General features: G+C 38.8%; 1 protein-coding gene across 2 annotated transcripts in view; it reads left to right on the forward strand.

Moving 5' to 3' along the window:
- LOC126461477 (lysosomal alpha-mannosidase-like) overlaps positions 1-21,281 on the forward strand; it is a 148,453-nt gene that overhangs the window by 86,143 nt on the left and 41,029 nt on the right. The window contains exons 6-8 of one of the 2 annotated variants that reach the window (XM_050096000.1): positions 1,174-1,310; positions 20,322-20,455; positions 20,939-21,158. In XM_050096000.1, coding sequence (XP_049951957.1) covers positions 1,174-1,310; positions 20,322-20,455; positions 20,939-21,158 — 491 coding nt within the window. Of the gene's footprint in view, positions 1-1,173; positions 1,311-6,514; positions 6,649-20,321; positions 20,456-20,938; positions 21,159-21,281 lie in introns of both variants that reach the window. The other variant, XM_050095999.1, reaches the window with a different exon arrangement.

Consider the following 21,281-nt stretch of genomic DNA (forward strand, 5'->3'; position numbering starts at 1 on the left):
TTCATGGGTAAAAGATGGTAGGGTTAAGTAGAAACCGACGACATCATCGGAATAATAATGTTTAAAACATGGTATTGTGGATTGCCATCCTGTCAGCTTACTTGAAAATATTTTGAACAATTATGAAGATGATACCAGACAGAAACCCAATGTTAAATTTCCATTCAGTCACCAAGTAAACTGTGTATATTTCCGTGCTTGTATCGTAGAATTTCGTTCTTAAGTCTTATTTAAACTAGCAAGTTGTTTATCAATATTAAAAATTTCTTTGAGATGGCAGTAGAGAGAGGTTTGTCAAGTGGCATGCCCAACAACAACACAGGGTATTGGAGTGGCATCACTACTTTGAAAATACCCTAATTTCATTGGAAATTGGAAGTAAACTGATAGAAAGAAAGAATGGAAGATTTTGAAAGTTCATTAAGAATATACACAGATAGAAAAAGCTTACTGGAGTCTTGTGATACAGCATTCTGAGTGAGCTTTTTTCTCTGAATTTTGCTGTAACATTTTGAAATTCTGTTTTTCATTCCAGTTCAAAGTAATGTCGCAGTGTTCATAAGATATCTAATCTAATTTTTCTTAGTTCTATGGACCAGAACCCATTCTATCTGTGTATTTCACTTATGTGTCAACACGAATGAAACACAGTTGTGGGCATAGTAGTGAAGCTATTTCTTTTGCACAATGTGTCACAGTATGATTCAAATGAACCTCATCCTGGGCAGACTCGAGTGCAATTCTGATTCCAAAATGACTGTGATTCAATATGTCTGTGAATGCTAGGTTGGTGTTTGCTTTAACAGAGTTCGTAGACAAATTCTATACTCAATAATTCAGCAAATTGCACAATCTACAGCAAAACTATTGCCTCCCCCCCCCCCCCCCCTCCCCTCAGTTAAGACAGTTATGTTACATCCATGCAAACATAGTGGACTTAATAATAATTACAAAATTTTTAGATTATGATAAATATTCTAGGCTTTTTTGTTACTGTAGAGTATCACAATTGTTTCTAGAAAGTATGTAATAGTTCTTTGCCACAAATGTAGGAGATACATTAATACTGGGAAAGAATTTCTCACATAGTTGATTATTTTAGTGCAATGTTTTCTTTCTTCAGATCACTAATACAGCAATATTACAATAATGTCATCCTACTCTTTTCAACAGGAAAGGCAAGCGAGCTGTTTACCAGTGTTTTGTTCAACACTTATAGTCCGCCTCCAGGATTCTGCTTTGATGTTTTGTGTGCTGATGAACCAATCATAGATGACAAGGAAAGTCCTGACTACAATGTTGATGAAAGGGTAAAGTGATTACTTGTTGCCATTTATCTCCATTCATGGGTGGTGAACCATGTGCATCCATTTCCATATCTTATTCTGCTCCATATGTTTTCCTATTGAATACTCCCACTCCCCTTCCCGCCATCCTCTTCAAGCTGTACTTACTTTCTCATGAATTAGGTTTTCTATCTTTATTTTATGATTTGTTGATTTTTTTTTTCACTATCACCATTAGTTCATAAAATTGCATTTTTGCATCCTTCACTGCTGTTTAAAAACTAGTCAGTGATTTAACTGTGAATTCCTTTGTTATGCTTTGCTTTCTGCTATTCCCCAACTGTCGAAATGTAATGCAGAATATTAAAAAAATTGCTACTTCTTATGCTTTTCATTGTTCTGGTTTCAGTTACAATTAAGTGTAGAAGGTTGTACTGTTGCTACAGAATGCTTATATGCTACTCTGATCTACGAGTTTTACAAGTCAATTGTGAAAGAGCTATATAAAACTCATGTTAATAGCATGAGAAGTAACAATTCCAAACAACCTTTTATTCATGCAGCTTGCATACAACTTGTGTTCTTTGCCAGACAGATATCAGTATTGTCATGTAAATATGACCTAAATGAAAATAATAAATACTTGAAAATATAATGTTATTTGATGGATAATAAATCTACTCACAAAGTGGTGGCAGAAGAACACTCACATAAAGGTACTGAAATTTGCTAGCTTTCAGATTCAGTGGCTTCCTCTGGCAGAAGAGTTGAAGGGAAAGGAAGGAGGGGGAGCAGAAGCAGGGGGGGGGGGGGGAGGGGAGGGTGAAGGAAATGGACTGGTGAGGTTTAAGAAATGGGGAGAGTTTGGAAAAGTCACCCAGAATCCTAGGTAAGGGGAGACTTACAGGTGAGGTGGGAAGGAAAGATTGATTGTTGGGGACTGAGGTGGATGAGATTAGAAAACCTGAGAGCTTAAAAGTTGAAAATATAGTAATTTGCAAGACAGAAATCATTAACAAAACATTGTGCACAAGTTAATTAGAGTAAAAGATAAGTGCATGTGATAGAATTGGGGGGGAGGGAGGAATAGAAGAATCAGAAAATAACATACAGAAAACTAAACGGAAATGAAGAAAGGAATAGCTATTGAGATGTAATGCTGAGACTGAAGAAATGGGGTAAAGGTGTTGGTCCATATGGCAAAGATGTCGTCATTGTATCCAAACCAAACGAGGGGTTGGAGACGAATGAATCCCAGGAAAGCTCCCCTCCAACCAGTTAATAAAATAAATTTCTACAATACTTACGGCTGTTGGTAAATTATTGCATCAAGAAGTTCATGCCAGCTGTCATCCCATGATCCATAATGGATCAACGAAGATTCCATGAAAAGATTGGCGTAGGAAGTAGCCATCCTGGTTCCCATGCCCATAATTGTTTGTACATCTACCCCTCAGAGGTAAATTAGCAGGTCAGTCTCACCATGAATCCATATGTAGGTAAAGACATGGAAAATGAAATGATCACATGGTTTTGATGGCTGTGAGTCCCCACCTAGGGAAGTTTGGCTGCCAAGTTGCAAGTCTATTCAGTTGATGCCCCAATGGGCAACTTGTGTGTCGACGACGACGACGACGACGCGCCACCAAGTCCCCAAGCAGAGAAAATCTCCGATCTGGCTGGGAATTGAACCCAGGCCCACTGTATGGGACTGAGACATGCTGACCACACAGCTATGGGGGCAGATGGTAAAGGCACTAATTTATCATAACAGAGACTACAGCTTCCTTGGAAGTAATGCATCCTCTCTTAATTTTTTTGTTCATTTGTAACATGTGTATAATCACAAATAGAATATAACAAGTGAATTTAATTGTTAGTTAAGCTATGTGGATTAATTTGTGGCTGACGTAACCCTGGATCTTCAATATCTCTGAACTGGGGCAAAAACTTGATAGTGTTGCCCTCCCAACCCCCTCCAGCGTTTGAGATAGGATGTCAAAAATTAAAAAAAAATCGATTTTTCAAAAATATGTTCATTTTATAGTGCACATCTTTCTGGAGAGAGTTATATATGTGTTTGAGGAAAGGTAAGTTGTGGTGTTCAGTCTTAAGTGTGCCACAGTGCAGTGCCACCCCTTTTCACACATCATTCTTATATAGCACGTCACTGTAATTCAGTCTGTGGAATTTCAACATCTATATTTTGTAATGGAAGCCATCAAACCTGCATACAGGACTGTGGAAATTAGTGTCTTGTGGCGCCTCTTGTGCTCCCAGTTTGTCAGTTTGACATCCTACACCCGTTTAAAAACTCCCAATTAATACTGGGTTGGATTGTTTGTGACTGGGAGGAAAAGAACTCTTCAATAAATTTGCACTCTTGTTGCCATTTAGCTAAATACTTTCTCTCTTGTGTGACATTTTATTAAATATAGGAAACATAAAACCAGGAAGACAAAAGTCAAGCAAGACATACACATTGTTTTAGTCTTTAGCTCTCAGCATTTTTTTCTCTCTAATCTTGCTACAGCTTTACATTGTGTACTTTCCTTTCTGTGAAAGAATCTATTACCTCATCAAAGTTCGTCAAATGTTTTGTCACATGAAAAATAAACATTTCGCTGTCCAATACTGAAAAAGCTGTTAATACAAATAGTACCCAAGACAAACGTGGTTTCTCGATTTGATTATGTGTATTTTGTCACTGTCTGCTAGGTAAAATGAAATAGGCCTTTCTAATTTTGCAGCAATGTAACACATGTCAATTGAGCTAGGCTGTTTTGTCTTAAATGGTTATTTTTATGTACCTCATTTACATAAATAATAAGACAGAATATAATTCATGAAGTACCAGTATCGGATTCCTATTTGGCCTGCTACAAGCGAAAAGTTTTATGTTAGGAAATAGTTTCACATTTCATTTATACGCTCCAGTTTCTTAAGCATGAGATCGAAAAGTAGCAGTACAAAATTTTTATATAAATTTGGAATTGTCATATTCTTCCATATAATTTCTGATGTCCCTGTTTCTTCTTCTTCGTTCTAACAAACAATGTTGTCATCACTAATTCTGTAACTATTTCTGCCAGTGTCAAAACTTATCCTCCAGTTGACTTCACTAACCCTGCCAGAATCACCAGTTTAGTTATCCTGCATTTATTCTCTTGTTGGACATTATTATGTGTTCGTACAATGCATTTTCTGCACTATTTTTGAGAATAGACCTTGAAGGGGCTGCTAACCAGTGACTGTATAACTGGTAGTGTAGCAATCTAGCAAAAAAAAAAAAAAAAAATTATGTCAAAATTTCATTTTCTTGGATACACAGAGTAGATTGTATGTAATCTTTCTTACCTGTTTTTCTTATTAGTCATTTATTTTTTTACTGTAATGTGAACCTATGGATTTTGCTAATAATTATAACAACCCTGATCATTTGCACACCCAATCAACCACATAAACAAACAGCGATTGGCGTTCACCCGTTAGGGTTTATTCGGTTCAGCTCGTGTGGCCCCATCCTGTTTTATCTGTGGGAAAGTTTTTTATTTCTAGACGTGACGGGAATCCCTTGGCAGAGACATAACAAACTCTATGCATGTATTCAAAAATCAACTTATGATTTGTTCAGAAATGAACTTAGAATGTGTTCAAAAATATTCAAAAACCAATTGGGATGCATTTCGAAATCATATGAATAATCAATAGACCAATGTGCACTGGATGCTAGGTGCTTTGTGAAACAAGGGTTTTTTGTTCAAGAATGTGAATTTGGTGCCCCCTGAAATTGCTGCCCGGGGCAGATACCCCAGTTTGCCCTGCCTCCCCCCACCTGGATCTGAGCTTGCTCTGATGTATACCTTGTCTCATTTGCATCCCTGGAAGGGCAGCAGCTGGAACACTGATCAAAGTTGGAGGAAAAGGAGGTAGGAATGGTAGAAAAATAGAATCAAAAGTACTAAAAATGGAAAATAAAGTGAGTAATCTCATCTTTGTACATTTTTTCTCAAGTAGACGAGAGAGAACAGAAGAGATAGAGAATGAAAGATAGTGAAGGAAAATTTGTTTTCATGGTGAACTTAGAATTGTCTCAGAAGATAAAATCATCTTAATACAGGTACTATACTGAAAGGAAATAAATAAGTAAAAGAAAATAATCATTTAATGAGTGAGAAGGAAATTTAATGTGTAGTTTCATTTCCACTGCCTAAAAATAATGCTGGTCATATTCTGAAAGTACAGTAGTCTGTGTTTTCAGAACTGTTGTCAACCTGTGAAGTTTTACCAACAAATGTAGAAGATATTATTAGTTCTACTTAATTCTTTGTTGCACACATTTTTGACATATATTCTGAAAAGATACAATGATTTGTCATTGAGCATAAAATTCATATGCTTCTTACATTTGGTGTATTAAATTTATTCTACGCCTTCAGTTTCTTGTATTTGATCATATTTTTGCCACATACTTAGTTATTGTTCACCTAGTTCAACCTTTACAAGATGTAGCACCTTATTCTTATTCTAACGAATGCAATTTCAATAATAGTTTCCATGCCTCTCCATCTCCTGTCACCCCCTGCCAGTTAAAGCCTTTATTTTCTACTATTTCTTTATCCTAATAGTGATTTGCCTTGTGATTTTAATCTTTCTCTGAGATTACATCATAGTACTGACTTTGTCCATCTTCCATCCTTTCTTTGTGTGATATGTCTTCCCAATCCAATTTTAGAGCCTTCACCATTTCCACCCGCTAAAGACTACACTGTTGAGTGCCCATAACACCATATCCACCATTTCCACAATGTCCTTTATTCTTGGTCGTTATTCTTATGTCTTCAATTTTTTGCCAGTCTTACTTAATGAGACCCTATGAGTGAGTGACCTTTGCATAGCTCTCAGAGCTGTTCATATTGGTGTATGTTTTATTTTTCTTCTTTCTTCCATCAATACGTTCCCAGGGGAGGGAGAGACACAATTAAAAAGTTCTTATTTTCAGAAATCCTTTAGTTTGCCGTTTTATATGACTGAATCCCAGAAGGGTTCACCTTGTTTTTTATGCACTGCTGCTAAATTTTGCAGATTTGTTGTCAGTTATGTCTCTTCTAATGATAAAAACATAATATATTTTTTAGTATATAGTGTTTTAGTGCATATGATATGCCATACATAAAGTAAACATTTTACATATGTTCTGTAATTATAAATCATCTTCTTGTGAGCAGGTATCAGCTTTTATTAAGTATGCAGAGCTGCAATCTCAGTACTACAGTTCTAACAATATAGTGTTGACTATGGGAGGAGATTTCACATACCAAGATGCTCATATGTGGTATAAAAATATGGACAAAATGATAAGGTAATTTTAATTTTTATCAGTGCCCAGCATTATTCATTTACTGCTTGGAACAAAACGCAAGTCTTCAAATTGTACTGAATTGAATTTCACAATTAACACTTGCTAATGTGAACCTCTAGAAATCAAATTTCTTGGTTAATTGAAATAGTTGTCCAGTCCCTTGATAAACCCCCAGTCAATCAAATAAAAGAAAGTTGCAGCAGCCAGAGACTGCTTTATTTTGTGTGTGTGTGTGTGTGTGTGTGTGTGTGTGTGTGTGTGTGTGTGTGTGTGTGTGTTTCATCTCCGATGAAGGCCTTGTTGGCTGACAGTCTTTTTGTTGTGCATGTCTGCGATCCAGCAATACGCTATATGGTGAGTACCAACTATTCTTTTCATAACATTGTTACATTCCATCTTGGATTTTCCGTTGTTGAAAATACGTTTTTTGTACAGTAACAAATCAAAATGATTGACATTGCAGACCACCTGCAAACACCGTATTTTCAATCAGCAGCTATATAAGACTCAGGAATTCGAATTGTTTCAGTAATTGCTTCATCAGGCAACTTGCTGTGACATTCCTTTGTTTACTCAACAGTACATACATGTACAGTCTTAGACATAAAAATTGACCACCGACCAGCCGCCACAGAGACTGAGTCCAGGTCGTTCACTTAAGATGGCCAATAAAACCGATTGCCCCTGACAATTCAATGCTAAGTCTGGCAATCTGCACAATCTGACAACACTGTAAGATGTGGAAGTATCAGGAGGAACTGTTGTCTACTACCGATATGTTGTTGTATTACGTGAGCCTGTGGTCTAGCGGTAATAGGCGTGCATTGTAAACTTATAGTCACGTGTTCCGGTCCGACTGTATCACCTCTTTCTTTTAAAACCATATTTCGGCCCTTGTCTAAAGTTATGAGTCTGACTGAACATTGAAAATAATTCACTTCACATTCAACCCACCAGTAATAACAAATACTTCCAGACACAATTCCACAGGACATCTCATGGCTGCGTCGCGATCAGAACAGCTTATGCTCAAAGCGTTTCCTCGCACTGCAGCAGCTACCGGCCACCAGCCAGACGCCACCTTCTGCCACCGCCTGAAATTGGGCACTGCCCAGGTGAACATGGCACGATGCTATCAGTGTATGTATTAACTGTCATCTTGCAGTTTAGCATTGGATTTTGCACACTTGAAAAACATGAACTACAGTTAGGCATCGCAAAATTGGGCCGCAGGTGGAAAAAGGTGTTACACCTGCAACACAATATTTATTTTTGGTACAGTAGAGGGGTGAATGCAGATGAGGCAGCTTAAAGATTTTAACTGTGTGTGGAGCACGTGCTTTTGGGGAAAATGTGCCAGAAAAAGATATTCCTGTTTCAACAAAGATCATTCTGGCATGAATAATTTTCCTAATTGAGGAAGTCTCAACTACTGATATAAGTGATGGGTTATCATTTAACCACCATCCTACATTTGCATTCAACAGGCAAGGTTCAGAAGTCTGGAGTAGGAGTACTTCATGCTCTAATTCGAAACAACAAAAATCAATGGAGTGACTATTATTGCAGTTTTGGTTGAACATCATAAGGTCACTCATTGAACATTCCTATGCAATACTGTTACTGGTGATGAATTATGATGCCTTTATCGTTAACTTCCTAAGAAGAACTGAAAGGCGGAGCCCTACCAAAAGACGTAAACTGGAGCAAAGAGTAGTGTGAACATAATATTTTCAATCTGATAGCTCCGAAAGTGTGTTTTGCATTATGAATATTTCCCCAAGAATGTGTCCATCACAGCTATAATTTGTTGCAACATTTCAGTTGCAGTGTAAGAAAATTGCCCAATAAAACTACATCACGTGTGCTACTGCATGATAATGCGCTCTGTTAATTTGGGAAACAAAATTATCCGGGAGATTGATAGGCAAGTCATTTCTCAGGCATTTGTCCCTCTGATCGTATACTCGTAAACTTTTGACTTTCTCGCTCTTGATCAGTCAACCATCAAGGCAATTCATTTCTATATGAAAATGCTCTTCAAACTACACTAGTTTAATGACATTGTTAGAACCAGCAGGTTTCTGCACCCATAGAATTTGTAAACTACTTTAGCATTGTCAGATTGTTTTAGATATTGTGAAAGAATATACTGTTGCTGATTAACATCTCTTTGATGATAACTTTTTTGTCAAATAACCTATTGGAATACATAGTTTAAATATTCACTGTCCTAATACAAATTAAATTCAACTTACTACAGAAACATCATGACGATTAATAATTTTCTACAGTGTCGTCGCGCAGCGGTAAGTGCTTGGTTTCGTAATCCGAAGGTCGCCGGATCGAATCTCGTGCCATGCAACTTTTTTTTATTATTTGTTTTTTGTAATTCAGTTATGTACGGGTATACACTCGCGCGCACACACACACATATCCATCCACACGTATACAGACACAAGCAGACATATTTAAAGACAAAGACTTTGGGCAGAGATGTCAGTCGAGGCAGAAGTGCAGAGGCAAAGATGTTGTTGAATGACAGGTGAGGTATGAGTGGCGGCAACTTGAAATTAGCGGAGATTGAGGCCTGGTGGATAACAGGAAGAGAGGATATATTGAAGAGCAAGTTCCCATCTCCGGAGTTCGGATAGGTTGGTGTTAGTGGGAAGTATCCAGATAACCCGGACGGTGTAACACTGCGCCAAGATGTGCTGGCCATGCACCAAGGCATGTTTAGCCACAGGGTGATCCTCATTACCAACAAACACTGTCTGCCTGTGTCTATTCATGCGAATGGACAGTTTGTTGCTGGTCATTCCCACATAGAATGCCTCACAGTGTAGGCAGGTCAGTTGGTAGATCACGTGGGTGCTTTCACACGTGGCTCTGCCTTTGATTGTGTACACCTTCCGGGTTACAGGACTGGAGAAGGTGGTGGTGGGAGGGTGCATGGGACAGGTTTTACACCGGGGGCGGTTACAAGGGTAGGAGCCAGAGGGTAGGGAAGGTGGTTTGGGGATTTCATAGAGATGAACTAAAAGGTTACGAAGGTTAGGTGGACGGCGGAAAGACACTCTTGGTGGAGTGGGGAGGATTTCATGAAGGATGGATCTCATTTCAGGGCAGGATTTGAGGAAGTCGTATCCCTGCTGGAGAGCCACATTAGCGGCAACACAACCACCTAACCTTTATGCACATCACTGTCTACCAACCCAAGTTCACCACAGGATCAACTTAACCAACACTTTTTCGCTTTTTTTCATACCAGATCTCCAGTTGCTTTCTAGTTCACCTTTATCTATCCCCATATATTTTTATCTTTCATTTTCATTTCAACCTCATGTTAAACTTTCCACCTTCTAATACCATGTCACCCTCACAACACCCCCACAACAACCCCATTAAGTTTTATTTACATTCCCTCCGCAAACATGCCTTCACCCTAGCCAGATTACGCTCGCATATTTTATTTTCTCAGGCTTGTCTGACATTTGGCACAACCCCCAAAGGCCTCACACTTAAAGTTCCCATTTCTGGCTGCAACCCTTCTTTCCATCAGTCCCTATACCAGTTCCAAACTGAACAATCCATTGCCCTCACCCACCTAATCCTTCACCTACACATCAACTCAGCCAATGAACACACCCGCCAACTATCCTTAATAAAAGTCTTCAATCTTTCCTCTCCCACATCCACACCAGCTATTCAGAGCATCCTCCTACAGGCCAACCGCAAATTAGAACAGCATGCCACCCTTCACCTCAAAAAACTATCCAATCTCCTGGTTTCCCACCTCCGGAAAGGCAACTCACTCACCTATCACAACCTTTCCAGTAAACCTCAACCACCTCTCATTGCACACAAACCCAGTCTCTCCCATCTACTCAATCTCCCACTTTCAGCTCCACTCCCACCAAAACCTCAAAATTCCAATCAACACAATCTGGTACCACAACACCCTAATTCAGTAGTTAACCTTTCCTCCAAACCTCTCTCCCAATCCGAAACCTCTGTCCTATCCAAAGGCCTCACCTTCAGCCCCACTCCCAGATTCAACCAAACACCCCTCATCAAAGATTTACTGTCCTACACTCGTACTCTCTGCTGGAAGTATCACTTTACCACGAAGAAAAATGATCCTAATCCTACCCCTAATGATCCAACTCCCCAAGACACTATCCAAATTGAACCCTGCCTGGAACAGTTCCGTCCTCCGTCACAGCGGGACCCACCTCCTCTTCCTCAAAATCACCCTCTCCAAACCTTCCAGGAATTTCTGACTTCCAGCCTTGCCTCTCAGTCCTTCTTAAAAAACCTTAATCCTACTCCCAACATCACCACTGCTGAAGCCCAGGCTATCCTTGATCTGAAGGCTGACCGGTCCATCGTCATTCTTCCGGCGGACAAGGGTTCCACGACCGTGGTACTTGATCGTCGGGAGTATGTGGCTGAGGGACTGCGTCAGCTTTCAGACAACACCACATACAAAGTTTGCCAAGGTAATCCCATTCCTGATGTCCAGGCAGAGCTTCAAGGAATTCTCAGAATGTTAAGCCCCCTACAAAACCTTTCACATGACTCCATCAACCTCCTGACCCCACCGACACCCCGCATGCCTACCTTCTGCCCACTTCCTAAAATTCACAAACCCAATCATCCCGGCCGCCCCATTGTAGCTGGTTACCAAGCCCCCACAGAACGTATCTCTGCCTACGTAGATAAACACCTTCAACCCATTACATGCAGTCTCCCATCCTTCATCAAAGACACCAACCACTTTCTCGAACGCCTGGAATCCTTACCCAATCCGTTACCCCCAGAAGCCATCCTTGTAACCATTGATGCCACTTCCTTATACACAAATATCCCGCACGTCCAGGGCCTCGCTGCGATGGAGCACTTCCTTTCACGCCGATCACCTGCCACCCTACCTAAAACCTCTTTCCTCATTACCTTCATCCTGACCCACAACTTCATACGCCAACCTATTCATGGGTCGCTTAGAGGATGCCTTCTTGGTTACCCAAGCCTGCCAACCCAAAGTTTGGTACAGATTTATTGATGACATCTTCATTATCTGGACTCACAGTGAAGAAGAACTCCAGATTTTCCTCTCCAACCTCAACTCCTTTGGTTCCATCAGATTCACCTGGTCCTACTCCAAATCCCATGCCACTTTCCTTGATGTTGACCTCCACCTGTCCAATGGCCAGCTTCACACATCCGTCCACATCAAACCCACCAACAAGCAACAGTACCTCCATTATGACAGCTGCCACCCATTCCACATCAAACGGTCCCTTCCCTACAGCCTAGGTCTTCGTGGCAAACGAATCTGCTCCAGTCCGGAATCCCTGAACCATTACACCAACAACCTGACAACAGCTTTCACATCCCGCAACTACCCTCCCGACCTGGTACAGAAGCAAATAACCAGAGCCACTTCCTCATCCTCTCAAACCCAGAACCTCCTACAAAAGAAACACAAAAGTGCCCCACTTGTGACAGGATACTTTCCGGGACTGGATCAGACTCTGAATGTGGCTCTCCAGCAGGGATACGACTTCCTCAAATCCTGCCCTGAAATGAGATCCATCCTTCATGAAATCCTCCCCACTCCACCAAGAGTGTCTTTCTACTGTCCATCTAACCTTCGTAACCTCTTAGTTCATCCCTATGAAATCCCCAAACCACCTTCCCTACCCTCTGGCTCCTATCCTTGTAACCGCCCCCCGTGTAAAACCTGTCCAATGCACCCTCCCACCACCACCTACTCCAGTCATGTAACCCGGAAGGTGTACATGATCAAAGGCAGAGCCATGTGTGAAAGCACCCACGTGATTTACCAACTGACCTGCCTACACTGTGACGCATTCTATGTGGGAATGACCAGCAACAAACTGTCCATTCGCATGAATGGACACAGGCAGACAGTGTTTGTTGGTAATGAGGATCACCATGTGGCTAAACATGCCTTGGTGCACGGCCAGCACATCTTGACGCAGTGTTACACCGTCCGGGTTATCTGGATACTTCCCACTAACACCAACCTATCCGAACTCCGGAGATGGGAACTTGCTCGCTGTGTTCATTTGCCCACCCCAAGAGTCGATCAGAAGGAGAAATTCTTTCTTTAGTACGTATGGTTGCAAAGCATTACGCAAGAAGTCCATGACCAAACCCGTTGTTAGTTTACCGGATTTGGAGGATGTAATAACAACGTTGGTATACTTCTTGGCGTACTCGTCAACTGTCTTCTGTACTCTGGGTCCATACATACCTGTGGACTCTTGGAGGCATACGAAAACAAGAGGCAAGACTCGTCCAGACATCGTGATTGAAAATTGTGCCGTATACGAATGCGTCACCTTGTTCATGTCGTGTCGGGTTACCAGGACAGCCTTTGACCCTTTTTCAGCGAGATTTCTGTTGAACGTGGACCGGTACTGGCACCCTGACAAACAAAATATAAAAATATCATTTATATAAGAAATATATGAAATCTGTGTTGTCTGTCATATATCAGATTATCGTATTCTATCATCATGTCATACGACCTTTGTGAACAGCTCTTTACATACCTGTTTGACGAGTATTAATTATGAAATCTTTGTCGAAGTTAGTTATTAATGTTCGCGTCTGGATCCGAAATGTGTCCAGTGCGGCCAAAATTTCGTCTTGGGTAGCCGTCTCTTTCTGGGAAACAAATTTTGTGATTTTCCGTTGCCAAATCCCATGCTTCTTTTTAAATTCAGTGACCCATGTTTTTGAAGCTTTGAAGTTGAAATCTGGGAACTGGCTTGCAGCGCCCAAGGCCCACTGCTGCAGGTTTCTGGTAGTAACTTGCTGGAAGTTTTGTTGAGCTTCATGCATCCATGAATCGATGGTAGAATATTTATCAAATTTGCTACCACCACGTTTGATTTGCTCTTCCCACCTGGATAAATAGCCCATATTTGTCAAACGAGAGCACCCCTTTTTTGTAGAGTTTTGAGACTCCAGCCTGGATGTTCTTTGGCCAGATTGACAGCTCTAATTTTGTAATCCAGAGAAATATAGTCGTACCCTTTTTTTTTTCTTGTCGTACGGCTCGTATTCGTCTGATGATTCGTTGGCAATGGGACTCGTTTCAACGTCTTCATAGGCATTATTATTGTCAATTTCATTAAAGTCTATCAGTTCCTCATCATGAACGAGGGTTTTTTTGGTGAGCATTTGCAGTGTATTCTGGAACATTTCTTCCCCAATTGCTGTGGCTTCTTCGTTGATTGATGATGACGGTTCTGCTGCGATGCGATTACTGTTACGAAGGAGGCTTTCAAAATACACCAATGCATCTTTCAATTGTTGTTTCGCCACTTCACTGTGTATAGAATATTCTTCGATCACATCACTTTCATGCGAAGGGCCCAATTGTACCGCCTCCATTTTTCCGTTTGTTTAACAGGGTGGACCAAAGCTCTCACGTACGCACTGATTTCCAACGATGTTATAAGTTGCGCTAGGGACCGCATCTACCTTCTTTCGAAGTTAGCAGGCAACTATGCTGTTATGCAGTGGCTCGTTTCGGCCCATTCAACATCTGTCCTTCAAGTGTAATGAGCGAGTAACAGAGCTTATATTTCATACCTGCCACAGCAAATTTGTGTTCGTGGGGTCTCTATTCTAATTCGAACGTTTGACTTACACTATACGTTTTCGTTTCGGAATATCATTTCTACGTCTTCCGTTAACAGTACGTGATAAACATTATGAAGACAATTAATAACATTTGTGAAATACAACTTTGTTTGTGGAAAACATAATGATATTCGAAGTCACCAGTTTTTCCACGACAAATGACTTTCCAAGCGCTTACTGCTGCGCCACAACGCTGCAGAAAATTATTAATCATAGAGAGTATTTCACCACAACGGTTTCTTTTAACTGTTGATTTTCTGGACAACGGCTGAGAAGTGCATCTTGGTGCTTTGCCACATTACACCTCTGGCCATGAGCTTTTATTATGCGCAGTATGAATCGAATCTGAATTTCACAATTGGTGGCCTCCCCTTGTTAATAAAGCATTAAGTGTCTGTAAGGGGATGGTGCCTATTTTAAAACGAATTAGTAGGATATTACCGACTTTTGCCTTTGAAAAGGTCTGTATTTATTTCATGTCCTGTGTCACATTCGGGTATTATGAAAATACGGCAGTTCATAGATAAAATTATGTATTCACAACAAAAAATATGTTGGCAGAAAACAAAAGTGTCATTATGAATTGTGCAGTGCCATAAAGTTTTCACTCTTACACTAAGGCATACTGAAAGTAGCAAGACAAATTTTGCTCGGGCATTCCCTTAGGATTTCCTTCTTGAGTTTCTATCTGCCTGCCTGCTTGTAGCTCTGCTACAAAAAAATTAAAAATATGGCTTTCAGCAAGTCTCGAAATGTAAACAAAAGCAGCTTGCACCTGGTAGGCAAGCATGTTACCTTGGAGCTAGCAAAGAGGTGCAGCATATGTGCCTTCCTTATTGGCCCAGTAGCCACTATGACAGATTAATAACAACATAAGTTACGTGAGTAGTTGTATTCCCATGTGGAATGATTTTTGTTGACTCAAAAGTATTAAATGTTATCCTTATATCACATCTCAAGAGAAAATCACACACATTATTCAATTGAAATGACATGATAATATCAAGTTAATTTAGCAGGATAGTTCTGTGCCATCAAGGAAGTAACTCATCGGTCACAGAGTTGCCAAACATATTCTGCATTGTTGCCAAGTTTCAGTTCTACTAACAGAAAGGATACCAGCGGATGTGTTCTATACTTCCTCGGATGGGGCCTCCCGGCCAACAGTGCCATAAATCATTTCATTTCATTACATTGTGTTTGGTGGTAATATTCATCCATTTAGAATTCAAAAACACTGTGTAAGCCATTAAGAAAAGTTTTAGTCATTTGTTAAAAATGTAAGTAATTAGACTTTTTTGTTTCTTCAGCAACTGTTCATAGTGTTGGTAAAGAAAAGCCTGACAAAAATGATAATGCAAAATGAAACAGAGCGAAAGATATCCCAAGTGAAAGTGAGAAAACTACTGTACCAAATTCAGGCAGTCATATTGTGGAACACCAAAGTGTCAGAACAGTGGATGGCAGTGTTACGAAAAAATGTAAAATTGGACAGGAATTTCAGAAACAGCGTAATAAAGAATGGCCCTGTTTAGTAAAATCATATAAATCAGACTGACTTGTGTTTTGTACAATGTGTTCACGAGACATTTCTATAAAGCATACTGGTCGTGATGACTGCTGTTGTTGTGTTCTGTCTAGAGTACATGCAGACTTAACAAACCTTAACTGTTCAAATGCGTGATTGTATGAAGACTCAGTCACCAGTGCTGAAATGATTTTTAGTTTATTTATTGTTGAACAAGACCTGCCAATTTATTGTGCAGATCATAATTTGCAGCTGTTCAAAAACATGTTTCCTGATTATCAGATTGCTAAAAAATACAGTTGTGGAAGAACTAAAACAACATCTGGAACATAGAATGATGTAGTAGAATACTTAAAAAAAACAGCTTTTCTATTGCAACTGATGATAGCACAGACATTACAGATGTGAAACTATATCCAACTGTTGTTACTTACTTTTATGTTAAACAGGGAAAGATGTGTGCCACAATACTATCCTTGCTGGAATCAGATTTAAATACTCCCGAAGGAATTTTTAACCTCCTGAGTAGTGAGAGCTGCTAAGAAAAAGAATTCCCTGGAAAAATTGCATTTCATTTGCATGCGATAATGCAAATACAATGTTGCTTTTTTTTAAGAAAGTTCAGCCACACTTAAGAATTTAGTCTTGTTCCTGGCACCTGTTTCATTTAGCTGCAGAAAAAGGCATGAAAAGCCTACAATATTTTGATGCTGAAGAAATTGTAATGGACATTTTCTACTTTCTCCAAAAAAGGCAGTTTACTTTTAAACTTTGTCAAAATATGTATGGCAATAAACCCCATAAAACACTGAATTATGCTTGTTCAAGATAGCTCTCTGCTCCAGTCAATAGAAAAGAAGAATTGAACAATGGGAACTTCTTGCAAATTTTTTCAGGAGGGAACTTCAAAAACTGTAAACAACTCTCACTTATCTAGAGTGCGCCCTATTGTAAAAGATACAGTAACTAAGCTATATCTTCTTTTCTCGTGTAATACCTTTCATTATTTACCAAAGCAAATGTATTCCTTCTGAAAGAAGAGCCAGTAATTCAGACTTCATAGCATCCTGAATAACTTATTCACAGATTTGCTTGTAAGATTTATCAATTCTTCTGTGGCACATATTTCTGATAGTCTGCTGAAACTGAAATTTCAAAAAAATAAATATCACAAAGGGGATGAAGTTATTGTCATTGGCGTAGACACTATAAGCTACATTCATTATATCAAGCTTGAAAAATCTGTAGTTACAAAATTTTATGAAAATGTCAGAAGAATTTTTATCAACTTCTGTAGGTAATCAAAGAAAAATTTTCACTACATGATGACTTATTAAAAATAGTTATAGGATATTGGATCTAGGAAAACAAAATCTTAATCTGTTGTAAAACTAAATGAGTAATTTCCTGACATACTGAGTGATTGTGGGGAAAAAAAATTAGAGTTTGATGACTTTGTAATAGTGGAAGAAGAAAGAGCTGGCACTGCTTGGTACGAAATATCTGCTATGTATGATGAATCAGGCATTAAAAAATACCCATTACTTAACCAGCTTATGTTTGCATTACTGCTTAATCCTTATAGTAATGCTGCCTGTGAGAGAGTTTTTAGAATTGATAGGGAAAACAGTGCTGAATTTTGGTCTAGTATGAATACGGGAACCTCGGGTTCTTTGAGCATCAGTAAAATGAACCATTTATCTTCAGGAAGAGCACGTTACCAAAATAATTTTTCAAAGGATCATATTCAGGCTGCGAAGAGTGCAACAAGACTATCACTCATGAGAAAATTGTCTTCAGTCACCAGTGAAGATTCTGTATTATAAAAGTAGAGGCAGATCCAGGAAGAAGAGGCAGACGAGAAGACTTGTAAAGATTTTTGTATAAAACACTGAAGACAGGCCTCTCATCTCATTATGTAAGTGAATTTTGTTTACATGTTTTTCTTTCTTTTTAATTAATAATTTGAGATATATACATGTTTTGATTTTGCAGTGTTTGTAAATCATTAATGTTTCTAAAGCATCTTTGTTTATCAAACTGATTTTTAGCTTTTTCCATTTAACCATATTTAAATTGTTTACAATTGTTTTAATTGCTGGAAGATCTTCATTATTTGGGGCTAGAAAGTGTCTGAAATACAGTGTTTAAAGGCCTAACACACAACTCTAATTTTTAAAATTTTCCAACCGAATCACTCTAGGCAAATGAAAGGATGGTTCCTTTGAAAGGGTACGGCCGATTTCTGGACACAACCTGAGCACCAGCTCCATCTCTAAATGACCTCGATGTCAATGGGTTGTTGAACTCTAAGCTGCCCCCCCCCCCCCCCCCCTCCTCAAAATTTTCCATGGGAGTCCCCAACTTTCATATTTGCCACGTGATTACTGACAGTCACTTCTCAATGTTGGCAGCTATGTGTGTCAATTGTAAGAATTATTTAAGTGTGAAAGGTATCTGACTGTAAGAGCTAAAAATTTGGAAAATAGGCTTACACTTTTAAAGCAGATAGACTCTTGTTACGAATCACGACAGCAGTAAGTCCACAGTAACTGTTAAGCAGTGCCAGTGATAGTAACGCTTATTAATGCAAACTAGACATCAGCAGAAAACTGTGGTGTGTTGACGCATTGGTTATTATTAATACCTCAACTGGGACTTGGGAGGAAAGATTTCAAATCCTAATGAGCATTTTGATTTGGATGCTCTGTGGTTTCCCTACATCACTGTAAATGAATATAGGGATTTAGGGCTTTAACTGCCCCCTTTTCCAGTTCTTCTTGAATGGAGCTACTGTAATAAGGCATTAAACTCTAAATTTGTTCTTAACAGTGTTTACAGTTTTGTTCCAGGGTTGTGCTGCTACCGTACTCATTTTAAAAGAATGTTTGGTTCCTCCTAAAGAAGCACAATGGATCTCTTTTATCACACCTGTCCATCGGATGTAATGCTCAGTATCTGAGCTCTTATTGATAAATAGTCTTAGATTATTGCCCACACTAATTGACCATCTCAGTACATAAGGAACCTGAACAGTTAATCACACTTATCTGGTGTTATCTTTGTCTCTGAGGAGCACTCACAGCCAAGGACAACATACTGCATTACATTATTTAAAATGCCTTCAGGCCAGTCACATATTTGAGAACCCATTCCATATGCTTTAATGGTCCAAAGTTTGATAAGATCTTGAATGATGTTGAGAAATTAAGAATGCAGAATCTGCTTTGTACCTGCAGGATTTACAGAATACTGTGTGTGAAAAAGGCAAGATGTGGCACTTTCTCAGTTCATGCTGACTTTTATACAAGAAGCAAGAACTGGTATCATTTGTATAACAGCCACACGTTTTTGTATACAAAATGTTTTCTTGTACTATCATTTTCATCCCTACTTCACCATTTATTTCTTCTTGTCCTCCCCCACCACCACTTGCACACACTGATTTTTTTCAAATTTAGTTCTTTGGACTACAATTTACTGGCTCATTGCATGGAAGTCTTAAAAAGCAATCTTCCATTTTTGAAATCAGCAACACCATGCACAAATATTTTATTGAGTTATCTTATTTCTTATACTAATTTGAAAAACTTTTAATATTCTACAAGATATTAAATTTCATCAACCTCCCCACCGTTAACATGAACATCATATTTGTTAGAGATAACAGAAATTATGAGATGTTTACAAATTGAGCTCTTTAGTCTGACCAACCCAAGAAATCTTATGTAACAAGAGTATCACTCCTCCTGTAAGTTCATTATATCAATTATATTGTGAAGTCACTACATGGAGTTGTATGCAGCACCCATTTTTCCTTGATGATTTTTCAAGAGATCCACCAAGTTAGCTGGCAGTGGCTGGTAACCACATCTGCACCTGCTACCCTGTTTTATCAGCGGTACAGTGTTGGGTCTGTGGTGTCACGTCATGCTTCAGAGGAAGATCTTAAACTCATCAAAACCCAGATCACTAACAATGCCCAGATATCATGGGCTGGGAACTGAATGCATGTGTAGCCAATTGTATAGAAAAATTGATGCTGGTGACTTGTTTCCCTACAAACCCATTAATAATTTTCTGCAATCTGACTCTCAGCTATTGATTTTTTAGTGCTTCTGAGACTCATCTCCTGACTCTGCCTCTGCCCTTCTCTCCAGCTCTGATACATCTTGCTCTTTTCATCTTGATTCCTACATTTCTCTTTTTCACAATAAATAAAAAATTTAAAAGTTCTTAAAACTACAGACTCAATATTTAGTGTACTTGTTAGTAGACAGAGAGACATATGTCAGACTATGGCATCATTAGCTGCAGAACTATTGTGTTTGGATTATTTGTGAACTGTGCTTTACCAGAGAATCCTATGTTATTTTTTATTGCGTGTGTGTTCCAAACAGTAATTGAAACTGATGCTGGTTGCTTCATAACTATAAAGTAAAACAAAAGTATTTATCTGCAGGTGAAACTTTTTACTAAATATGCAGAAAAACAAGCTGAATTTTACGCTTCCAACAACATATTAATCACAATGGGAGATGATTTTCACTATCAGGATGCTCATATGTGGTTTAAGAATCTGGATAAACTAATTTGGTAAGGAGTTCCCTTTTATATGCCAACCTGAATTTGAAGTGCAGTGACATAGTCTATGCACAGAATACATTCAGTTTATAGTAGCCATAGTCACCCATGAATTATTTTCACTCTCTTGTTGTAGAATTCATAAGAAGAATTTATTCCTTTTAGAGACTTAGAAGTGTAATAATGATGCTGTGATTTGATTTTGTGAGAAATAAGTTATAGTGAATTAATAAAATGCTTTTCTTCATCAACAGCTAGTCACTTCTAACACTATTTATAAGACCTTTCTGTATAGCACAATGAGAATACAAAGAAGCAACATAGCAGAAATAGCTCTTGTAGGAAAAGGTGAAATACCTGTACATTTTTGCAGCAATTATGTTCTTAATTGAAAGGAGATGCAATATTTTTTGTTTAGTTTGAATGATTATTTGATGGACTGCATAATAGTCTTTGTTTCCAATTTATTTTATTTGATTTTGTTTTTGTTGATAGGTATGTCAATGCAAACAAATCAAATGGAACCAAATTAAATGTGTTCTACTCAACACCTGCATGCTATTTAAAGGCTCTTAATGATCAAGATTTGATGTGGCCTGTGAAAAATGATGACTTTTTCCCTTATGCAAGTGATCCACATTCCTACTGGACTGGTTATTTTACATCAAGGCCAACCATGAAAAGGTTCGAACGATTAGGGAATAATTTTTTGCAGGTGAGTGAATATTTAAATGGATATTTGTTTCCTTCCCCCTTTTCATCCTGTATCTTTTAGAACCAGAAACTGTAATGCAATTTGAAGTGGAGTTTCATCTAGAACAAACTTCTTTAATGTATA

The sequence above is a fragment of the Schistocerca serialis genome, chromosome 1 (genome assembly GCF_023864345.2).
Source record: "Schistocerca serialis cubense isolate TAMUIC-IGC-003099 chromosome 1, iqSchSeri2.2, whole genome shotgun sequence".
NCBI lineage: Eukaryota > Metazoa > Arthropoda > Insecta > Orthoptera > Acrididae > Schistocerca > Schistocerca serialis.